At 36.5% G+C, this 24,501-nt stretch overlaps 1 protein-coding gene across 1 annotated transcript in view; it reads left to right on the forward strand.

Moving 5' to 3' along the window:
• Positions 1-263: 263 nt before the first annotated feature.
• LOC141813149 (phosphatidylinositol 4-phosphate 5-kinase 9) overlaps positions 264-24,501 on the forward strand; it is a 42,399-nt gene continuing 18,161 nt past the window's right edge. Inside the window, exons 1-3 of the mRNA XM_074701060.1 lie at positions 264-487; positions 14,267-15,560; positions 21,530-21,697. Of these exons, the coding sequence (XP_074557161.1) occupies positions 14,320-15,560; positions 21,530-21,697 (1,409 nt within the window). The 5' untranslated portion in view covers positions 264-487; positions 14,267-14,319. The remainder of the gene's footprint in view (positions 488-14,266; positions 15,561-21,529; positions 21,698-24,501) is intronic.

Raw genomic sequence — 24,501 nt, forward strand, 5'->3', positions numbered from 1 at the left:
ACTCCCCCGGGACAGCCTACCCGCAGACCCAGTCAGGTGGCCCCCGCCTTGCATCCCCCACTCACGCCTCGTTGGCTTTCCCTCTCCGTGACATGTACTCGACAGCTATACACACCCACTCCCTCCCATCGATTGACGTACAAACGCACCCGGACGGCCACCCACTCGATCCAGAGTCTTCTGCTTCTGTGCTGCTGCTTCTTTTCTTGTTTTATATTACTCTTCTCGTCACTCTCACGCGCCGTTCACATTACGGCGAGAAGTGGCAGACCAAAGCCTCCCTTCCTCCACAAAAATAGTAGTAGTAGTAGAACGAGCTTATCGACGACAAAAACACCTCTCCCTCTCGTCGGCAAGGGAGACCCTACTACCAATCAATCGCCACCTATAGCAACTGCCTCCGTCCCCCATCTCGAACGGCAGCAGCGGCGGCGGCGGCGGCGGCTCTTCCTTGCTTCCCGCTCCTCCGGATCGAATCGCTACCTCGGTCGGTAACCTCTCCGGTTCTCGCTTTGCTTCTCTTGTCCTTGTTGCTGTGTTTCCATTCGGAGATCCATCTCGCGGATCCCGAGCCTTGCTGTTGGGCTCTGTGATCTCAGACTAGAGCGATGGTTAAATTTTACGCTTCTCATTTAGGCGGTTTCGTTTTTCGATGGATTGGTAATTTAGAAAGGGCTGGATTTTTTTTTTATCCTCGTTGGGTTTGTCCGTTTGACTAGCAGGAGCGGAACCTCTTGTTGCTTTATGTGCGGCGGCGGTGGGATTGTTGGTTGTTAGGTTATTTGGGTTTTATTATGGTGGACACTTGTTTGTGAACACTGGAATTTGGTACTTAAGGATTGCTGCATCCGTTAAAAAGATAGACAGTGGTCCAGTTTGGTAGTCACCTGCAAAGGTAGGTTAGATTGTAGTGTTCTTTTGGGTAGATAAGCTTTATGTCAGATTGCTGTACTTGCAAAATGTTTCCCCACTTCATATTCTCTGTTACTTTTTTTTTAATTTTCATGGTTTTTAATAATTGAATTCCTCGTTGGTGTAAAGAGGAATGCTTTTTACGTAAATCTCATCATTAGTTTTATCTAATTCCTTTTCACCTATATCAAAATGATTAAAGGGAGTATGAACTGATAATGCTAATTGTTGATTCATTGCCAAAAGGAATCTTCTTCCAATTGATGCTTCAAAGACTTCTATGTTACAATATTTCTGATATGTTGGATACTGCTATTAATTTTATATGCACCAAGTTATTCACATCAAGCTAGCCAGATTTCTTACTGCATTTTGTTTTGTTTGTTTAGAAGGACTTATGGAGAAAAGCTTAATATCTTTTACTATATGCAATATTACTGTGAATTTTGGCATGGCGATATAGAGCTTTGCTTGCTGAAAATGTTTGAAATAAAACTGATTCTAGTGCTAGAAAATAGAACTTATATTAAAGTGAGTTTCCAATATTCAGTACAATTTTGCGGAAAGTCCATATGCTGCCTGATTATCAAAAAGATGTCAAACTAATGGTATGAAACATGATGACTGCTGTACTTGTAAAAGGCATGGTGCTTCCAGCAAGGAATGTATAATTCTAGCATGTTGGTAATTTAAGATTTCTTCTAAAAGAGCCTCTGGGATTTTTTTTTGAGGAAGGTAAATAGTTTTTATATATATCACATGAGAAGGTACATATTAGATACACACAACGTGACAGATGTGCGTTTGGATCTTGCAAAACATCCTCTCAACATCAGGGCATCTCCCTCAAATTGGCAGCGATTAAGCATTTGCCATAATAAAAAAGTTGTACAAAACATGCTCAAGTATCTAGCTCTAGTCAAGCGGCCATTACTGTGGTATCTATAGAGGAAAACCTCTAGCATTCACATGGAGGTGGTCATCTTGTGTCGTAGTTGAAGCTAAGTCTTCACCTTGTCCCAAAGAGCAGTGCTAATGGGACATCTAAAGAAGATATGATCCAATGATTCATCAGCCCGCTTGCACAATGGATAAGTTTTCTACTCCACGTATTTCATTTTGTCCTTGTTGCGTAGGCGACCCTGTGTTAGGAGTCATCACACAAACTGATGCTTGGGCATGAGGTATGCCTTCCATATAGCCTTCACCCATGTTTTGGGCTCTCTTTGAGGTCGGAAGAAGTCATACGGAGTTGCTACCCCCCGCTGGATAGAACCGAACTAAGCGGACAACAGGTTCTGCGCCTACTGTTTGGAGCTGATTTTGCTTTACAGTGTATCCCAAAATTGTAGTATTTTCCTTCTCAAAGGCGGGGATTAGAGATCTTGGCATTCCAGTCTCATAAGTCAATGTGCCAGAGGTACTGATGATTGATCCATTTCACCCAAAGCGAGTCCTTTCTGCGTTGTAGATTCCATAGGGACTTGTAGAGTAAAGCGGAGTTTCAAGCTCATAAGTCCGACACTCCATACCCTCTCTCCTCCTTGGCTAAGTAGATTGTGGCCTAGGAGATAGGCGGGTGTTTGGACGTCCAAACAAAAGAGCGACAAATGACATATAGCTTGTCAACGATCGCACTGGAATCGACAAGATAGAAAGCCAAAAACACTTGATGCCTTGCAAAATAGTTTTGACCAGCTCAAGTTTACTTGCGTAGAACATCGTGTGCTTGGGTCACGTCGCGCATTTATGTGGTATGACATTCATCAAGGCCCCATAGTTGCTGATCCTCAGTTTTGCCGCAGTCAAGAGTATGCCGAGGTATTAGAATGGGAAGGTATCCTATTGGAACCTGGTGAGTTGTAGTAATATGTTTTTGATTCGTTCGTTGACTCCGCCAAGGTAAATGTTGGACTTTCTGAGGGTAGGAATGTTGGACTTTCTGAGGTTGGGATGCAGCCTTGTAGTGGTTTCAAACTTCTCTATGCAGTTCGCAAGCAATTTGATAGTAGATTCATTGGCCTGGGCAAAAAGAAGTAAGTCGTCCATGTATGCTAGGTGAGTGATGCTAGTGTCCGCACACATCGAATGATAGTGGAAGCCGGGCTACTTTACTATGACTTAGAGAGATCTAGAGAGAACTTCTAGACATAAACCAAAGAGGAATGACGATAGTGGATCACCTTGATCGAGGTGCCGTCATACTTTGAAAAATCCATGCATTATCCCATTGATTCCCATAGAATAAGATACTCTCGTAACGCATTTGGAGATCCAATTGACATATTGCTGTGGGAAATCAAAGCCATGTAGGGCTGCTAATAAAAAAGTCTCAATCTACTGTGTCGAAGGCCTTTTGAAGGTCGACTTTGAGGACACACCTTGGGGAGATCCTTTTCTGTGAATACTTCCTTAGTAGTTCTTGAGCAAGGTGAATATTCTCCACTAAGGATCATCTTCAACGTAGGTCGCTTGTGTCGGATTCAAGGGACTTTCGATGATCTCTTACATTCTTGTGGCTAAGATCTTGGAGATGAGCTTGTATATGACCGTGCCGATAGTCCACAACGTTTGGTGCGTGGTTCGACTTGGGGATGAACACCAATAAGGTATGATTTCATTGCTTGAGAAGACGTCCTATTGTGAAAAATTCCTACATGGCTTCAAATAGATCAGACTTCACTATATCCTAAGCAGATTTGAAGAACTTGACTCTGTAATCATCCGGCCCTAGCGCCCGATCATTGCCAATGTCCATCAGTGCATTTCGGATGCCTTCTAGGCTAACAGGGTTGATCAAACGCTGTTGATCAGTAGGTGAAAGAATTAATCCAGAATGCAAGGCGCTGTTGTCCAGTGGCGAACAGTTTGCTTGCATGTTGAGGAGGTTCTCATAGTAAGCCATGGATACCTCTACAACTTCCTGGTGCTGGTCGTTTGCTCGCCCGATGCATTTGTGATAGCCACGATGGTGTTGCGCTTGTTATTCCGTTTGACAAGGTTATGGAAAAACTTGGTACATTGGTCGCTTTGCTTGAGGTACATGCACTTGGCTCATTATTGATAGAATGACCGTTCCGCTTCTCCGAGTCTAATGACTTTAACTTGTAGTTGGTGAGAGGGGCTTGACTATTCAAGATATTGTGTTGTACCTTCTTGAGCTCCTCATTTGCCCGCAAAGCCTATTGAGAAATGTTGGAAATGCACCTTGATGAGGTCTTGTAACCAGAGCTTTAGATATGTGAGTTTCTTTTTAAGAATGAACTGTGCAGTCTTAGAAATATGATCAACCCATGTCTCCGTAACTAGCTCGGGGAAACTGTCATGAAGTGTCCACATATTATAGAATTTAAAGGGGTGACACTTTTGTTGCTTGCTGCTCAACAATAACACAATATAGTAGGAGTGATCGGATAGGCAGCTCGGTGGGATAAATTTCGCAAAGCTGTGGAAGTCTGCCATCAACTAATAATGATTGATTAAAGCTCGTTCCAATTTGCATGAGATCGTACGATTCGTCCAAGTGAATTGGCATCCCACGGATTGTAAATCCACCAAGTGACAGTTGAACAGTTCGCTTGAAATCCTAATATAGTAAGTGATTGCCATGCCTCCAACCTTGTCTCCGGTCGACAATAAGGAGTTAAAATCCCCAATAACCATCCATAGATCATTGATTTGCTCCCCTAGTTCGAGGAGGGAAGCCCATAGGGGTCGTCGCTGCACCACGCTGTGGAGATTGTAGATGAAGGTGACAAGGAGGTTCCGTCCAGTAACTTTGCAACGGATTGAGCAGTGTATGAATTACTGATTGGATTTGAGAACATTCAATTCCCCTAGCTGCGGGTCCCAAATGACCAAGATGCATTCATGGTTAGAATAGCCAAAATTATGGACAATTCCCATACTTGGAAATCGTTTGTGAAGGGCATCAAGATCCCTTTCTGAGAGTGCCTTCTCCAATAATCCAAGTATCGGTATTCATCGTCTTTGAAGGGGGTGCTGAACCCCCTTCTGTTTAAGGGGTCTGTCGAAGTCCCTTATGTTCCATGATGTAATCTTTATGTTCTAGTATGGCCACCACGTGCCCGTCCTTGCCGTTGGAAAGTGACAAAGGGGGGCTGCTTATATGTTCACTGCTTGCCCGAGGATGCTGTTGCATATGAGGTATCCTCGTTGTTGCTTGTTGATTTGGTTCTTGAGGTGGATATGGCTGAAGTGGTCGCTACACAACCGCCGTCTCTGTCCTGAGGTGCACCTTCTGTAGAATTGTCAACACAATGATCCCCTACTGTAGGAACTGCTTGCTTGGGATTACTCTCTGTTTCCTGCACACGTGATTCGCTTGAATCTGTTGCAGTTGTTCTGCTTGTAGTTGCAGTTGTTTGGTTAACGCAACTCATCGTGGCTGTTGGTGAGGTAGGGGTGAGCAAAAATTCAGTTAAATTGAATAAACCGATCGAATTTAAAAATTCGGTTCGGTTATTTCGGAATTTCGGTTATTTTTTTATAAAAAATCGATTAATTCGGTTAATTTGGTTCGGTTTCGGTTTTAAAATTTCTTATTCGGTTAAACCGAATAAATCGAATTAATCAAAATAAAAAAAAAATTTATAAATTCCTAAGTAAGTAAACTTATAAATCCCTAACTAATTGGTAAATTTTTCATAATATTTAAAAAATTCGATTATTTCGGTTAATTCGGTCGAAAATTCGAATTAATCGATATTTTATCGATTCGGTTTGTTCGGTTTTTATTTAAAAATTCGGTCGGTTTGGTTAGTTCAAAAAAATTCGGTTCGGTTCAATTTTGATTAATTCGGTTCGGTTCGATTTTAACCGAATCCTCAACCCTATGGTGTAGGTGATGCTTGTGCAATGTCAGTACTCAGAACAACTATGTCTGCCTAGTGGGTAGCCTGCAAAGTTATTAGTTGACTGCTAGCAGCTCTGGGTTTATCGCTTTTGTGAGCGGGCACATCGTCGAGGTGCTCTGGACCTTGTTGGGTTTGCCTCTGTCCGCGAAGAATCTACACCAGCAGCCTTGCAGGTCGCCTTATTGTGTCCAATTCATCGACAACCATCATAATATTTAGGCATTGTTTCAAACTGAATGTTTAGTTCAATCTGAGCTCTTGTTGGCAGCATTATGGGCATTGTATATACTTGCATCCCTTTAGCGTCTACCTCAACAAGCAGTCGGGCATAGGTGAGGCGTTCTCGAGTGCATGTTAGTTTGTTCGTGTAGAGCGGTCGCCCAATTTCGGAACCCATAATTACTTTTATGAGATGTTGACTATATATTTGGGAGCTGTTTGAAAACGATTTCAAATTCAAAACATAAATCTAAATTCATGATCCTCCATATCATATCAACATGATAAACAATAATTGAAATCATGCCCGAGTCTCTAACAATAAATGTTTAATCTTGTTGAAGTCTTCCAGATTAATATGTTCCCTTTTGAATTTTATGATGATGGGATGCCAATAATGATTACATATGAACTGGGGACCTCAACCTCTATTTGTAATCGAAGAGTTATAAACTTTTCATATTTCTAATTTAGTCCATCATAAATTAGAAATAAGAAAATAGGTCTCTACACAAAATAAAAATCCATATTTAAATTTAATGCTTCGAACTTGATAAATATAACTTAATTAGATAACTTAATTGGGTTCCACTTTTAAGATAACCATTTATAAATGCATTTAATTAAATATGTTAGCCCACATGATTATTTTTCTAACAATCTTTCACTTGGGTTACATATCTTGCATTAGAAATGTCTTTATCCCAAAGAGCGCTCATAATTTTGCTATCTTGAATCAGAGCATCCCGTGTCATCTTGTCCATTATCATATCAACATTGGATCAAGGCGGTCTGTGTTGCATTGATCGCAATTGAATCTTCAATGACCGTGAATATCAATATAACTGAATGACATAGATCAATTATGAACGTGTAGCATGAAAATTACATGTAATTTGATCTAAACATGTCTATTTCTAATTGCTCCTGCCTTACACGTTAGTGAGATCAAAAATAGAATACGGTGTACATAAACCAAAAACTTTATTTCCTTAACCAAAGTTCCAAAACAAATAATGAATATACCTTTAACAATTGTGCATTTTAATGTACACACTCCCGCTGAAACTAAATATTCTAAAGAAGCATAACACCCATGCGAGCAATGTGCTCGTAAAAGGCCGTGGGTGTCAAACCTTTAGTGAGCGAATCTACAATCATTGAATTTGTTCCAATATGCTCTATAACCAACTGACCACTTTATACCCTTTAACAACAACGAATTTGATGTCAATGTGCTTCGATTTTGATAAACTCCAATCATTATTAGAGAACATAACTGTTGATTTATTATTATAAAATATCTTTAATGGTCTTTTAATACCATCCATAATCAGTAGCCCTGTGATAAAATTTTATAGACATATGCCATGGTTGGATGCCTCATAACATGTTATGAATTTTGCTGCCATGGTGAAAGAGGCTACAAGTAGAGGTAAGCAAAAGTTTGGTTAAATCGAATAAACTGACTGAATCGATCGAATTTAAAAATTCGGTTTGGTTATTTCAGAATTTCAATTTTTTTCTAAAAAATCAGTTAATTCAGTTCGATTTCAGTTTTAAAATTTCTTATTCGGTTAAATCGAATAAACTAAAAAAAATCGGTAAATTCTAATTAGGTGAACCTATAAATCTCTAACTAATTGGTAAATCTTCCATAATACTTGAAAATATTGGTTAATTCGGTTAATTCGATTTTTGATCGAATTAATCAATATTTTATTGTTTGGGTTTGTTCAGTTTTTATTTAAAAATCGGTCAGTTCAATTAGTTCAGAAAAATTTGGTTTGTTTAATTTTGGTTAATTCGGTTTGATTTTAATCGAATACTCAGTCCTAGCTATAAATGTTAGCTTAATAGTTTTCCAAGATACAACCCTTTCAATAAATAAGAATACATAGCTTGATGTGGATCTTCGATTATCTTGGCATCCCACAAAATTAGAGTTTGAATAATTAATGATCTTCAATTGGTTTGATTTCTTATAGGTAAGCATGAAGTCTTTTGTTCTCTTTAAATATTGCATGACCCTTTTGGTTGCTACCCAATGATTCATTCCAGGGGTACTCAGATATTTGCATAACATCCCAACAATGTTATGCAATATTCGAGTGTGTGTAAACTTGAGCATACATTAGACAACCAAGCATATGAAATTTTTTGCCTTTCTTTAGTTGTAAGGTCATTTTAGGGCACTGTTTTGGACTAAAAAGTCTCCTTTAGCCACAGGGGTGTTTCTTGGTTTGTTGTTTTGCATTCCGAATCTTTTAAGCACCTTTTCGATGTAACACTTTTGTGACTACCCAAGTGTACCTTGAGAACGATCCTAGTGTATCTGATTTCCTCCTAATACAGAAGAGGCATCTCTCTCAAATTTCTGTGATAGAAATTTCTTGGTTTCAAATAACAAAACTTTATCATTGCTGGCAAGCAATATGTCATCGACATACACAACTAGGAAAATATGTTTACTCTCACTAAACTTATGGCATGCACAATAATCCACCATATTTACCTCAAAACCAAAAGAGATTACTACTTGATGGAATTTGTGATACCATTTAAAGGAAGCATGTTTGAGTTCATAGATGAATTTCTTAAGTTTGTAAACCATTTTCCTTGCATCTCCAGGCACAAAATTTTCTAGCTGCACCATATAAATTGTTTCAACGATGTTGCAATTGAGAAATGCAATTTTTACATCCATTTGATATAACTCAAAATCAAAATGTGCAACAAGTGTTATAATAATCCTAAAGGAGTCCTTTGTAAAAATTGAAGACAAAATCTCCTTATAATCGATGCTTTCCCTCTGAGTGAAGCCTTTTGTGACAAAACAAGTCTTACATCTCTCTACATTACCATTTGAACCCTTTTGGTTTTAAATATCCATTTGCAACCAATGAGTTTCACACCTTTAGTTAATGAAACAAGTTGCCAAATGTTATTGTCATATATCGACTTAATTTCTTTATTCATGGTATCAATCGTGAGAATTCAAACTTTGTATAGCCTGATGGAAGTTGATAGGATCATCCTCCACTAGTCCAATACCATCCTCATGTTCTTAGATCAAATACTATGAAATCATTCGGAATAGCATTTCTCCTTTCTCTCGTGGATCTCCTTAATGACATTGCTTCCTGAGTTTAAGGGTGTTGAGTTTGTTATTCAGGAATAATTTCCTCATTCTGTATAGGGAGTTCATCATTGTCTTGAAGTTTCAGATTTGCTTCTTGATCAATGTCTTGTAAGGTGACATGATCAAATGCAACTGTAGGAATTTGAATTAATTCCTCTTCAAGAGCAAATTCTTTATCCTTATCTCTTCTTCCAAGACTCAACATCCTCAATGAATGTTGCATTTCTCATCTCAAAAAGGGACTTAGTCGTGGGATTATAAAACTTACAGATCTATTGGAATATCCAACAAAATAACAGCTAATTGTTTTCGAGTCCAAGTTTGCTTTCATTTGGCCTTTATGGCTTTGCCTTAGCTGGACATCCCTAAACACGAAAATGTCTAATACTTGGCTGTTTGCTGGTCCAAAGTTCGTATGGGGTTTTAGCCGTCGATTTCATGGGTACTCTATTAAGAATGTAACCTGCAGTTTTCAATGCTTCTCCCTAGAGAGAACTTGACAAGGTTGAATGAGAAATCATGTTCCTTACCATAGCCTTTTGTGTTTTGTTTTGTCTCTTAGATACACGATTCATTTTTGGAGAACCCAACATGGTCTACTATGGGACTTTACCATGTTCCTTTAGGAATTTAACAAATGGACCTGATGCTGTTCACCTGTGGTATCATATTTGTCGTAGTATTTATCTCCACAGTCAGATCTAACGATCTTAATCCTTTTACAAAGTTGGTTTTCAACTTCAACCTTATAAGCTTTAAGCACGTCCAGCGATTGAAACTTCTCATGAATCAAATAAAGATACCCATAACTAGAGTAATCGTCTATGAACGAAATAAAATATTATTGATCATTCCATGAAACCGTAGGGAATGACCCACAAATATCAATATGAATTAGTTCTAAGACATCCGAAGCTCTGTTGTCATCAATTTTTCTTATGTTTGTTCTTTTCCCTTTGATGCAATTAATACACATCAAGATTTGTAAAATCAAGGGAACTGAGAATTCCATCACTTACAAGCCTTTCAATTCTTTGTTTAGAAATGTGACCTAATCGCTTGTGCCATAGAGATGCAGAATTTTCATCAGTTAATTTTCGTTTTAAACCATGTGTAGCAACATGTAAGGTTTCATTAAATGAGGCAATCGTATCAAGCATATATAGATTATCAAGAGATGATAAAGAACCGCTACCAATGATATTTGAATTTAAAGAAAGACTAAACTTGCAATCCCCAAATAAACAATGACAACCAAATTTGTCCAATGCAGAAATAAAAATCAAATTTTGTCTAAATGACAGTACAACAAAAGTGACTGTCAAATCCAAATAATAACCAAGTCCTCAGTAATAATCTAAAGCATCCTATAGCCTCAACTTCAATAGCCTGGCCATCATCCATATAGATGAATCTTTCAACATCAATTGACTTTTGACAACTTAGACAACCCTGCAAAGACACATATCTATGAGTAGTGTGATTCAGTATTGAAGTTAAATTAACCTCAAAACAAACTAAAACGAGATTTGTACTTTTCTTAGCACGTTAGGCGTGATATTTGGTACAATCCCTCTAGATGTCTTGTAGTACAACAAAAGAAACAATTTTGTCCCTCAATTTCTTTCTTTCTTTGTTTCGTTTTAGCTGGACCATCTGCAACCTCTTTACCTTTCTTTTCTTTCCACCGTCCTTAGAGGTACTAGCTAAGTGAGCACTTTGTGTCTTTTCTTGCTTCAACCTTTCTTCTTGCATTCAATGTGAAATGAACTCATTTAGAGTCCATTTCTCCTTTTGACACATATAACTGACCTTAAATTGACTAAATTGTGCTAGAAGAAAAATAGAAATCAAATGCATGAGCAAATCCTCAGATAGCTCTAATTGTAGTGCCTTAAGTTTTAAAGCAAAGACGAGACATCTTCATGATGTATGATGTATTCCCTGATGTTGCCTTTGCCCTTTCACCTTATAGAAATCAAGCTTGCTAGAAGCATACTTGTTTTAGCCTTATCATTTTTGACAAATTGTTTCTCAATTTCCTTAAGAAATCCCTTGGTAGTAGTAACCTCATCGGACATGGTGCTGAATTTTCGGAATCCCTTGTCTCATGATCATTAAACTCATGTGATTTGAATGATCCCACCTCTCAAAGTCCCTTCTTGATTAGTGGAACTTTTATATGTAGGAGTGTGCCATTCAATTCTTAGCGTAAGATCTAAATCCATGCACTCAAGGACAATCATGACATTTTCCTTCCAATCCTTGAAGTTATTCCCATTCAACATAGGAATTGAATTGACATTAGCAGATATCATCCAAGTAGAAGCAGTAGCTGCAACGAAGAACAAAAATACCATATATGAATCCGTAGTACTAATTGATAAATTCATATGTTGGTACAAAAATATTAATTTGTAAGTTGTACTCTCGGTGTGGTAGTTGAATATTGACAATAATTCCTATTAAACAATTAATCTATCTTTTGACCAACCAATTGCCCACATGGAAAACCATAGAATTGTCACATATTAATTACCATAGGTGTTTATATAATTCGGCCAAATATTAATCTTCCTTTAGGCCTATTAATATCCAGCATTAATAATATAAACACAATCATCTTAATATTTTAAATAAATTGATCTACACAAGAGAGGTTGCTTTTAATCAATCCATTTAAAATATCCCACATCTATAGTGAATTAATCGATTATTTTTAATCATAATAAAATTTTATACGACATCACAACGACAGGAAAAACCCAATATATAAATGACCAAGCACAAAAGTGGTCCACCAAAAAATTGAAATTAGGCTCGTAAACGAATGAACGCAATCCATAAATAAGATGACGGGTTAGGAATATTTCCTAAAAATCCAAATTTTGTTTTTTAATTAAAAATAGAAAATTAAATAATAACATAGAACACCTTAACCTGAAAAACCAAGACACACCGCCACTATCACCACCACCATTAATTAGGGTAGCCTTATGCCGTTGGAAATTGGCTATGGATTGGTGGATTGCACCTTATTTCGGCGGCCCTAAACCCTAAATTTGAATTTCCCTTTTTTGAAAATTAATATTAAAATTAAATGGGAAATCGAAATTATGATATTCAAAATCATGAATTTCTGGCTTCTATTAAACCAAACAACAAAGCATCCGAATAATTTTTTCCTAATTTAGATTTAAAAAATGCATAAACCCAAAATCAGATCACAAAATATACTTTAATCAAAATACTCAAGGGTTTATGAAAACATAGATCTAAATTCATAAACAACTATAGATCTGAATAGATTGATATTGAGACTGCTCCGATACCACTTGTTAGAAAACGATTTTAGATTTAAAACATAAATCTAAATTCACGATTCTCCATATCATATTAACATGATAAATAATAATTTAAATCATACCTGAGTTCATAACAACAGATGCTTAATCTTGTTGAAGTCTTTGAGATCAATATGTTCCCTTTTGAATTTTATGACGATGAGATGTCAATAAAATTAGGGTTACATATGATCTTAGGACCTCAACCCCTATTTATAACTGAAGAGTTATAAACTTTTAATATTTCTAATTTAGCCCATCATAAATTAGAAATAAAAAATAGATCTCTACACAAAATAAAATTCATATTCGAACCTGATAAATATAACTTAATTAGATCACTTAATTGGGTTCCACTTTTAAGATAGCCATTTATAAAGACATTTAATTAAATATGTTAGCCCACACGATTATTTTTCTAACAGGAGCTTGATATAACGGTTAAGTTGGAAATTTAGGGTAATCAATATTTATGTTCATCTAATACCATGAGCTAGTAAAGAATGCCAAATTTCCCATCATTGTGAAGGATTGTGGCAGGACCCCTGCAGCGGCGATGCCTTGCTCATCTGTCTATGCATACTAAATTAAATGACATAAAAGACACTAATTGTTAGTATAGGTTGTTTAAATCAGTTGATTAGGGCCGATCATCTACTTTCTCTTTCACAGTGAGTCATCAGAGTATATAGGCTATTTTCAAGTACAGTGATGAGTGTAAAAGGTAAGTTAGGAAAAAAAAAAATGATAAATTAAAAATGTAATTTGTAAAGAATGAAGGCATGCATATGGAGTGTGGAATGCTTAACGGTATTATTTCTAGGTAATAAGGTGAATAGGGAATATAAACCTGGTGCATTTAGATAGTATTTAATCTTTGTGGGACAAGTAGGTTTTAAAAGCTTTTGAAAGGTTCTTTGACTATATTAAAATTGTAAGGACATTTTTGTATCAAATGGTAAATCTACGGGCAAACAAAAAAAATGTATGCCTCTTAGAAATATAACAAAAATTAGTAACTATATAATAAGAGCAAAATCAATTTAAAAGAATAATATTGTTTTGTATCCCTTCGATAAGAGGGCCACTTGTAAATTATAACCCATGGCAATGTGGTATAACAATGGGATGGATCTCTGGTGATGGGTCCTTGATTTTGGCAGGTCTTCAGGTTAGACGTTGATCATCTTGTCTGACGGTTCATAGATTAGGCATTGGAGAATGTCAGAACCTGATGTCCTACAAGGCTGCATCCTTTATGCATGTTGTGGCAAGTTTCACACAATCCTTGTTAATCCAAGAGGTCAAGGAGGCAAGATCTCATATGCTAAAATCTGTGTAAAGCTTGTAAGCAATGTAGAGTAGTTGTAACATATGAAATTCTTTCACAAGTTCAAATTCGGGTTCTTACCTTTATGGCCAAGTCCTACCCAAAATTGAACCCATACTATAAATCTTGTCAAAGTCCTCTAGATTGGGCTTAAATTGTTGTCCAAATCCAATACAAGTTGATAATGTTTCTAAACATGTCCACCAATAACTGTTTCCAATGATCAGTTCTGGTTGGACAAAAGATATAGATATTTGATATGCATAGCAGCAAGTATTCTATATATTTTGCAGCTATCGCACATAAGAAATGACATATTCAAGATTACATTTTTTCTTTATTAACTCTCATTTTAAAATTTTACAGGATGTTTCTCTTTTCTGGAGATTCAGAAGATTAAGATAACATGCTAAAATTTTCTTCTTTGTCTATATTGTTGCAGTTGAACTTTTGCGGATTTCTTTCTGAAGGATTAGTTTGTCTATAACTTATTGCATGTCACTCCCTGGGGATCATGTTCATGATGTGGAGGCAATTTCTTTCAGCCGTGGACCTTTATCCTTGATTGACACTGGTTCCATCAGTAACAGAGAACTCTCAGTCAACTTGGTGAACGGACAGGATACTTTTGCTGCCAGTTCATACATAAACTTCAGAGTGACTGAAGTTATACTTCCCAATGGAGACAAGTATATCGGGACACTGTTGGGTAACATGCCAGAAGGATCTGGGAAGTACATTTGGTCAGATGGTTGTACATACGAAGGTGAATGGAGAAGAGGGATGAGGCATGGGCATGGCAAAATGACATGGGCTTCAGAAGCTATTTATGAGGGAGAATTTTTTAGTGGATACATGCATGGGAATGGGACCTATGTTGGTTCAGACAATTTGACCTACAAGGGGAGGTGGAAATTGAATCTCAAGCATGGACTGGGTTATCAAACCTTTCCTAATGGAGATGTCTTTGAAGGATCATGGATCCAGGGAGTGATAGAAGGCCATGGTAAGTATGTTTGGGCCAATGAAAACGTCTATATTGGCAATATGAAAGGTGGAACAATCTCAGATAAGGGAACTCTTACTTGGAAAAATGGTGACACTTATGAAGGAAGCTGGTTCAATGGAATGATGCATGGATTTGGAGTCTATACGTGGGTAGATGGGGGCTGCTATATTGGAACATGGACAAGAGGTTTAAAGGATGGAAAAGGGTCCTTTTACCCAAAAGGAAGCAAAATTCCTGTTCGACAAGGGCTTTACCTTAATGCTTTGAGAAAGCGAGGGATTTTACCTGATTTCAAGAGACAACACCATGGATCACGTATCCTTCATGCTTCATCTGTTGACATGGGCAATATGAAGGTTGGTGAAACTCAAGAACCAGGTAGACACCTTATAAATTTTGAGCAGTCTCGTACCAAACATGTGGCATTAGAAAGGCGCTGGAGTCTTGAGGTTGCTATAGAAAAAGTTATTGGACATGATATGGCGCTAGAATCTGTTGTGGAAAATGATGAAAAAGTGGCTGATACAAATATTCCAATCCTTGAAAGGGAGTACATGCAAGGAGTTTTGATCAGTGAAGTTGTAATCAACAACAGCTTTTTAGGGTCACCTAGAAAAATAAAAAAACATCAAAAGAAACTTTTGAAAGACATAAAAAGGCCAGGAGAAGCGATAATAAAGGGTCATAGGAGTTATGACTTGATGCTCAGTCTTCAGCTTGGTATTAGGTAAAGCTTTCTATGGTCTAGATGTGTGAAGTTTTGTTTTATATCCCAATTAAGCTAATAGTTCTTTCATTACTACTTTTCTTAAGGTATTAGTCTTTCTAGTTTGTGTTATCAAGTGCATGTTTTTTTTTGTTGATCTCTGCCTTGGTTTGGGTTCTGCCATTGTTTAATGGCATTTTCCTGCCAACAGTTCATTTTCCTATAAAATTATTTCTTATTTAAGCAGCCACAATGATAATTATTTTAAAAATTGATGAAGATCCATGGTATACACTGATTTACATTGCTATCTCTACAATTCCATTTTTGCACCCTTGGTTGAGCTTGCAAAGAGTACAAAAGGCAAAAAAGCTGAACCTCTAGTGTCTGGATTCTAGGACAGGATATGTATTGTAAATTGTTTCTTTTGCATAGCAGTCATGACTAAAAGCTTGTTTACTTAGTTACCAACTATACTTCAATTGTGGATTAAACAATTGTAGTTAATTAGCTAAAACCAATTTCCTTCTTACATTGAATGAATATTAATCAAAGCTTGCAAATTTGTAAGTAAATCTCTGGTAAACTAACTGGTATTATTTCACTTATTAAACATTTTGAAGTAGAATGACTCAATGTGTTTGTCAAATCTATTCTAAATATTAAAAGTCTTGAAGATGAGCTGTTGTATTTTTCTAAGACTCAAATTTCTATTGTTTCTTCTATCTTTGGCATATGATTATTAAGTTTCTGGCTTGAAAATTCATGCAAATGAACCATTTAGACAAGAAATTTGGGAATTTTTTTGGAGGAAGACAAATGTTTGATTGATGTTGGTACTTGATAGTAAAAAGTTCTGGTTAACCATTTAACTTTAGGACATAAGGTCAACAATATAAAATTGAATTCATAAAATGCTAAGGAAAGCCTACATTATAGAACAGTTTTCACAATTTGTGATAGGCGCAATGTTGACATAGTAGTAGGTGCTGTATGATCCTCTTTATCTTTAGATTGTAGATTCATGTTGGATATATACGGCTTAAAGAGAAGAACTAGCTAGAGTTCCTAATGATAATAAAGGTAACTATCTTTCTTTGTCAACATAACTTTCTTTGAAAGTTTATTGTTTTAAGTTTGTGAGTTGGGGAATGCCAAGAAGAAGAAGAAATTAAAGACTATGTAAAATATCAAGCAATTGTAACATTCACCATGAACTAAGGGGTTTTCCCTTGCATAAACTATGAAAAAATGAAAATGAAAAGAAAAAGAAAAAAATAGATAATCAATGTTCTTGTATTAAAAAAAATAGCTTGTCGTTTAACTCGTTGGCACTAGTTTATTTTAGTTCAGTTGTTCCATGAGTCTGCGATCATGATACCTTGATTTAATCTCACACGAAAAGAATGAGTTAGTGAATTGAGGTTTATAAGCCTAGATGTGTGAATTATTGTTACGTTGGAATTGAGCATTTTGGTTCTTTTATTTGGTTGGGTTGTTAATGTCGGTATCATAGTAGATCTAACTCCAGACTTAGTCCAGCATTTGAAAAGAGCTAGCTGACTGATGGAGCAGCCACCATTGGGCTTTACATGCTACTGATAGGAGTGATTCTGGGTTAGGATTTCAACTTTCTTATAGAAACTTCAAGCCTTTCATTTTATAACATTAAACTAGGTGAGATTTTAAAGGACAGTCCGGTGTACGAAGCTCTCGCCGATATGGAGTCCCGGGCAAGATTTTATTGTACGCAGTCTTACTTTGCTTTGCAAGAGGTTGTTTCTGGGACTCGAACCAGGTGAGATTTTAACACCCTAAAATAATCCTACATGTAAAAGATGTAGAAACCATTGGCTATAATCCTACATAATCCTATGTTGTAACACCCTGAGCAAATGAATGAGTAACATACTTAGATGAGGGAATTATTTTTAATTTGAGCTTACCATTGGCTTCACAGATTGGTTCTCTCTTGTGGATGGATCTTTATACTGACTATTCCAGTTCAAATTGAACTATTCAGAGCCAACTCTGACAGCAGTCCCACACATTAATCTGCATGGACACACAATATGAAGTATGGAGACTTAGATATTGCACAAATAACCTCAGCCAATGGATGCACATGATAGGTCTAATCATCCATCTCCAATTATCTCTGTTCATCTCCTATCCGCACTGACATCATTTAAATTCTTGTTCATTCCTAAGTGTTTGAGATGCTCTTCAAATTACTTGGGAAATCTGCTAGATGAAATCAGATCTAGTAGGAAGAGATGAATACAGGTTCCTATGGAATCATATTAAAGTTGAAGTGAGAAAATTAAGAGGATTTATTACCTAGGTGGCCCCTCTACATTATTCACCCCCTTAAATTTTATATGTTTCCAATGGAGTCCTATTTGAGTTTCAATTAGATCCTCAACATGTACTGTGGTTGTTAGTTCCAACCTCAAGTTCAGTGTGTTCATTAACTTAAACACAACCACTCTTATCTCAGCCTTTTTTCCTTGTACTTGTGTTGAGTCAACTAGTACCTAAACTTTGCTACAATTAGATGACCTCAACAATAGATGGTAAGAAAACAAAGCAAAGATTGAAAATAGAAACATGATTGATGATTCCATTTTGATAAGTTTTTAACAGTTCTGATTCTCTTCTTTTGAAGCGGTATTTGAGTTACCTGAACCTTACTCCAGTTGGTGTTTAACCAGTCTAGTGGGTTTTCCAAGTAAATGCATGGACATGAGGAAGAAAAAACCACAATCTAATGTGAAAAGGAACTTGACGAAAAGGACACAACAGTTGTGGTTGAAATAAATATCTATTTGTTTGGTTAATTACATATTTGATCCCTGAATCATCAATCAGTTACAAATTGGCTCCTAAACTTTTTTCTTTTAATCCACTTACATGTTTTCAAAATTGTTTGTTTAGTTCCAATCCATTTATTAGAATTAATTAAGAACAAGTAGCACACTAATTGGTAGCTGTGTAAGCATCCATGTCTTATTCTTATGTCAGCTTGATCATTCTATATTCAGCTGTGAACTCAACAACCACTTAAACGTTATGCTTTTGCCAGTCATATTTATGATAGTGTGAACACAACATGAATGCAAAGTAAGTAGTTTTAATAGTTGGTTATTTGTCAGTAAGTAAATCCAACGAACGAACTTGAGCATGACAAGTTATGGAAAATTAGTTCTTAATTTAAAATATGGATTGTAGTTTAGGGATTATTTATGTAATTTGTTTACTGTCATGTGTGAAACTGGAGTAGCAACCTGTTGTCATGTGTGATCACTGTCATGCTGCCCAAGCCTCATGTAGACTCAACACCCACACGAGTTTTGGCAAATTCAAGTTCTTGATTCATTAGGCAAAGTTATGTTTGGCCAAAAGACAGTAGCTTTAGGAAACATTCTGTCCTTGATACCTGCAATAGTTGTTGACAACAAGCACTTTGCCAATGGAGAGGGGTGATATTAGGAGTTGATGATACAAGTTCAGTAGCCATCTAAGCAAGAGGCTGCTTCATCATTTGCATCATTTGGTCTTGGTGATGTTGGAGGTTTCCAACCTTCCTAAAGAATTCCAGAACTAACCAAATATGCTCGCATTTCTGGTGGGGAAAGTGGGGATTATGTTGGGTCTATGATAAACTTTGAATTCTCATGGTCTTCTTAATTTCATAGGCATAGGCAGGTGCACTTAGGATCTTTTCATTTGTTTTAAATTGCAGTTAAAACCTCTTTGTTTGTTGTAACTGAAACACCTATTCTAAATTATTGTTGATATAGCTTTGTCTCCTTGGGCGGTGATTTTTGTTGACTTGTCAGTGGGTCAGCATGATGAGATGATGGGTTGGCGACTTGGGTCAGTCGATGCTCCCCTTTGAATGGTCAAGGCATCCTTTTAGTTAATCATCTCTGATGTGGACCAGTGGCACAGTAATGCTGTTGAACATGATTGAAATTTTGAGGCGAGAGTTTGACTCTATCTTTGAACATGCTGCCCAAGCGTTTATGATTACTTTATGATGCAACGACCTTTGTTTTGGAATATGAGCACTTCAAATTCTATGACCCAAACAAACTTCAACACCTTGGAACTCTAGAAGTAGAGAAGAGAACTTGAGTGGAAGATTCTTACTTGAATTTGGAGCAACTTGGAATGAAAGTTTGTGGTTGTGTTTATAGGAATGGGGAGACATGAGAAAAAGGGCAGAAACCAAGATTGCATCCCTTAATTTGAATTTGTATTTTGAAGGGATATAAGGGGAAAGAAAATCCCTTGGGGACCATTGTTGTGAACATTGCTAAACAGACACTGTACAATGACTGCTTGGTACTGTTGGGTAGCGAAATTGAGAATGGCGCATCCCCATCTCTGTTTCATTAATTTGGGCTTGGCCCCATTAATTGGTCTTATCTAATGCCATGAAATTAAAGCCTAATTTGGCTATAGGTGTTATACAACAGCCCCTCTTTAGGCTCTTATGCTTGTCCCCGGGGCAATGGTGCAACGGTAGGACATCCGGGTTGTGACCTAGGGACCCGCGGTTCGATCCCCAGCTACGGCGTATTTGCAAGAATTTTCTTCCAAATGGGGAACGCAATCAAAGGATGTTGGGCATCTGGATTGGACGCCGTATGCGCTTCCCGATTTACCCTGGTGGTCGGTGAGAAATTTCTGTGGGACCGGACGGGCCACTCCCAGGGATTGAGTCCATGAGACTGACTGGGATTTATCATTCTTTTAGGCTCTTATGCTCAATTGGGCTGTTGGTTCAATTAGAGTTAACAACCCAATTTGGATTGCCAGACCAATTAAGGCTAGTTGCTCAATTACATGCACTGCACCCTGCCCAATTCAATTTGGCTCAACCCAATTAGAGCTATGTGTCACATATTCCCTTCTAGCCCCACATGGTATTAGCGCTCATATATTCATGTTCGTCGACTACTCGTGTATAGGTTTGTGTCCTCGTCATGATCATAAATGGATCTAGATGAAACTGGTAATATTGATTACAGTTTTCTCTATCTCAAGTAGCTCATAATTTTATATTAATTTTCTTATTCTCTTGAGGAATTGATTTTATGACAATCTATTTGCAATATAGAATGTACATATGCTTACTCAATTTCATTGGTTATGAAATCCAATTTCCAACACATGGTTGAATATGAACTAAAGAGAAACTTTTCATCCCAAAAATTGTGGTTCTCTTATTTACAAGGTAGGTGAATTCTCAAGTAAATGCGCTTATATTTGGTGTATATGCTGACAAATAGGGATATATGCATGGAGTTTTTAGAATATCTTTGCAAAGGTTCTTCTAGTCCTCCATTTGTTGCTGTGGACAACAGTAATGCTTGTGATTGCAACATGCCAAAGTTTGAAATGATGATTTTTTTTAGTTTACAATTACCTAATTAATACTTCAGAATTGATTACCTGCCTTGCCAGGTACTTAAGATGTAAGATTAACTTCATCTGTGAAACTAAATGAATTATTATGATATTGTAGTTGATTGGTGATTTATAACTTTAATTTCCTTGTGGCAACTTCTAATTTGTGTTGTTTCAGACATACTGCTCATATTCAACTCATGAAATTTCTTACAAGCTTAGTCATGTTCCTTGAATACTGCTGAACTATAATCCAGTGATTTGGATGTCATATTCCATCACCTTAGGAGGTTGAGTAATGGAATTTTCCCTCTTTGGAAGTAAAGAGGGTCAAAAGTACACACCCATTTACTGGTGATATTAGTCAATGAAATTTCATCACTATTAACTAAATATGTTCTAATTTTATTTATCCCATATCTTTGAAGTCCAGTGTAGTGATTTTGCATCATTATGTTTTAGCTTTGCATCGGCTTCTTTGTACTATATTCAACACTTGAATTTGTGCACATTTATTTTCCCCAGCTGCATTTCAGTGAGGTTTAACTCTCAACAATGGTGTTTATTTCCAGGTATACTGTAGGAAAAATTACACCAATACAAAGGCGTGAAGTGCGAGCATCAGATTTTGGTCCTAGAGCAAGCTTTTGGATGAATTTTCCAAAAGAAGGTTCGCAGCTCACACCTCCACATCGTGCTGAAGATTTTAAATGGAAAGACTATTGTCCAATGGTATTCAGGTCTGCACTAACAACAATTATTCATATGCTTGAAGTTTGATCATACATTTTCTGGTCTAGTTGTTATGTGCTTGTAAAATCTATACGAAGACGACAAACTTTCCCATACTCTGCCTGTGCAATAAAGCCTAGCGATTGCTTCATATAGACTTCTTCTTGAAGATCACCATGAGAAAAGCATTTATGATGTCTAACTTATGTAAGGGCCAATTATGAGTAGCTATTATGGAAATAAATAACTGAACAGAAGTAAGTTTAGCAATAGTAGAAAAAATATCAAAATAATTCACTCCATAAGTTGGGGGCAGTCTTTAGCAACAAGATAGGTTTTTAGTCAAGCAATAGACCCATCAAGATTGACTTCAACTATAAACATCCATTTATATCCAATTGCCTTCTTCGTTGTAGGTAATTTGACTAGGTCCAAGTACCATTGTCATCCATAACATTCATTTCTTCGATCATAGTATTATACCAACTGGGATGAGATAAATTACATGAACAGTTTTAGGAAGGGATATAAAATCAAGAGATGCAATAAAGGAACAGGTAGATGATAAGTGGTTATAAGACACAAAAGAAGATATTGGATAAGTACATTGGCCTTTACCTTTGCGAAGAGCAATTGGTACATCATCACTTGAAATTAAATTGATTGATGAAGAAGCTAGCGCAAGACATGGATCAGGAGGAATATATCATCGAGAATAAACCTACTGTATGAGAGGCTTAACAAGAATATATTTAATAGGATAAAAAATAGAGGATGTGACGGTATAAAATAACAAATCATCATTGCCCCCTTTGATTAGGGCGATCGGTAGAGGAAAAGAAAGGTGTGGTTTCAAGAAAAGTGAAATCAGTGGACACCAAATAGTTATTAAGATTAGAAGAGTAACGTCTATATCCTTCTTTTAACACGAGAATACTAAAAAAAACACACTTCAGAGATTTTGGATCAAGTTTTGTGACTTAAGGATGAATATCCCGAACAAAGTAAGTACAACTAAATGTTCTAGGTTTAAACAAAATAATGACTTATTTGAAAGGAGAATGTGATGAGGAGTCTCATCATAAAGAACAGATGATGGTATATGATTAATTAGAAAATAAGCTGTGGAAATTGCATTTGTCCAAAACTATTTAGGAACTTGCATTTGAAATAATAAAACTCTTAACAGTTTTAAGAAGATGACTATTCTCTCTTAGGAATCCCATTTTGAAATGGTGTTAACATAAGAGGTCTGATGGAGAATGCCATGTTAAGTTATGTAAGTTTGAAAAGATTTGATAGGTATTCCTTAGCGTTATCACTTGCAATATTTGTATAAAGGGCAGTCCGGTGCATGAAGGTCCCATCAATGTAGGCTTCCGAGAAGGGTCAAATTATATTGGGTCTTTTATACGCAATCTTACCTTGCATTGTAAGAATTTTTTGCGACTCGAACCTGCGACCACTAGGTCACATGGCAGTAATTTTTCCTTCGCAATATTTGTATAGGAACATTACATCGAATTTTAATCTCAACAAAAAAAAAGGCAAAGAAATGAAAGAATAACTTAGAATGACTTTTCATCAAATATAACTATGTCATACGAGAAAAATCATTAACAAAAATAAAAAAATACTAAACCCAAGTTGAGACATAATAGGACAAGTCTCCAAACATCTAAAAGAACTAATTCAGAAGGAGAACTAGCTCGTTTATTGACTCTTAGACTTGAACTAAGACGATGATGTTTAGCAAACTGACATAACTCACAATGTAATGAGGATAGACTATAAAATTGGGGATGAACTTTCTTCAATACTAGGACAAAAGGATGACACAACCGTCAATGTGCTTCGGATGGGGTCCTTTACCAATAATTTTCTTTGTCCTAAGATCTTGAAAAAGATAATAATCAAGAAAGAATGAGACATAACAGTTAAGAGTTTGGGTGAGCTTAATTATAGAAATTAAATTAAAAGACAACCAAGGTAAGCTTAAGACATGGTGTAATGGAATTGAAGGAGTTGGAGTAATTATGCCAAACCTAAGAACATAAGAGGTTGATCTCAAGGTTCAAAATCTCGAGTTGTGCCAAAGTTTCGATCTTGAATGGAACGATATTATTTCGGTATCGTGTCGATGTTTCAAAGTATGGTGCTAGTGATGGAATGAAGTTGAAGAAGAAAGGAGATGAAACATAGGAAGGAGACATTCTCTGTACTGAACATGGTTTTAAATTACCGAAACTTAACACATGCAATGTCTCCTTACCTTCATCTCCTTCCTCCTTCAATCTTCAATTTGTCACCAATACCATGCCTATCTTTCTGATCAAAGACCGAAACTACAGCAGAACTCAAGATTTTGAACCTTAGTACCACGTGGTATCGAGTTTTGGTGATTTACTAGAACAATACATTTCGACCGTTTTGCTTGACATGGTGTAAGATTTCAAATCATGGTTGACCAATTTGTTAAAGTAACAATAGAAGTATAGTATGTGATTGAAAAGTAGAGGACAATTTAGAATTACCTATTATATGACCTGTGACATTAGAATTAATGATCCATTTGGAGGATGAGGAAACAAGACATGTATTTGGTTTACTTGACTCGGCTATGATAGTAATTGGTGTAGATGAAGATTTTAACGATTTTTGGTACTGAGAGAATTTGACATATTCATCAGAAATCATGACAAATTTCTTCTTAGCCATATCACCAAAGAGCAACAAGAACCAAAAGAAAATAGAAAACTAAATCTAAAACACTAAAGAAATTTTGAACTTGTTGCATAAAAACGTTCCACAC

The sequence above is a fragment of the Curcuma longa genome, chromosome 20 (genome assembly GCF_044706935.1).
Source record: "Curcuma longa cultivar G26 ecotype Majalengka, Jawa Barat chromosome 20, ITB_CL_G26_1.1, whole genome shotgun sequence".
Lineage (NCBI taxonomy): Eukaryota > Viridiplantae > Streptophyta > Magnoliopsida > Zingiberales > Zingiberaceae > Curcuma > Curcuma longa.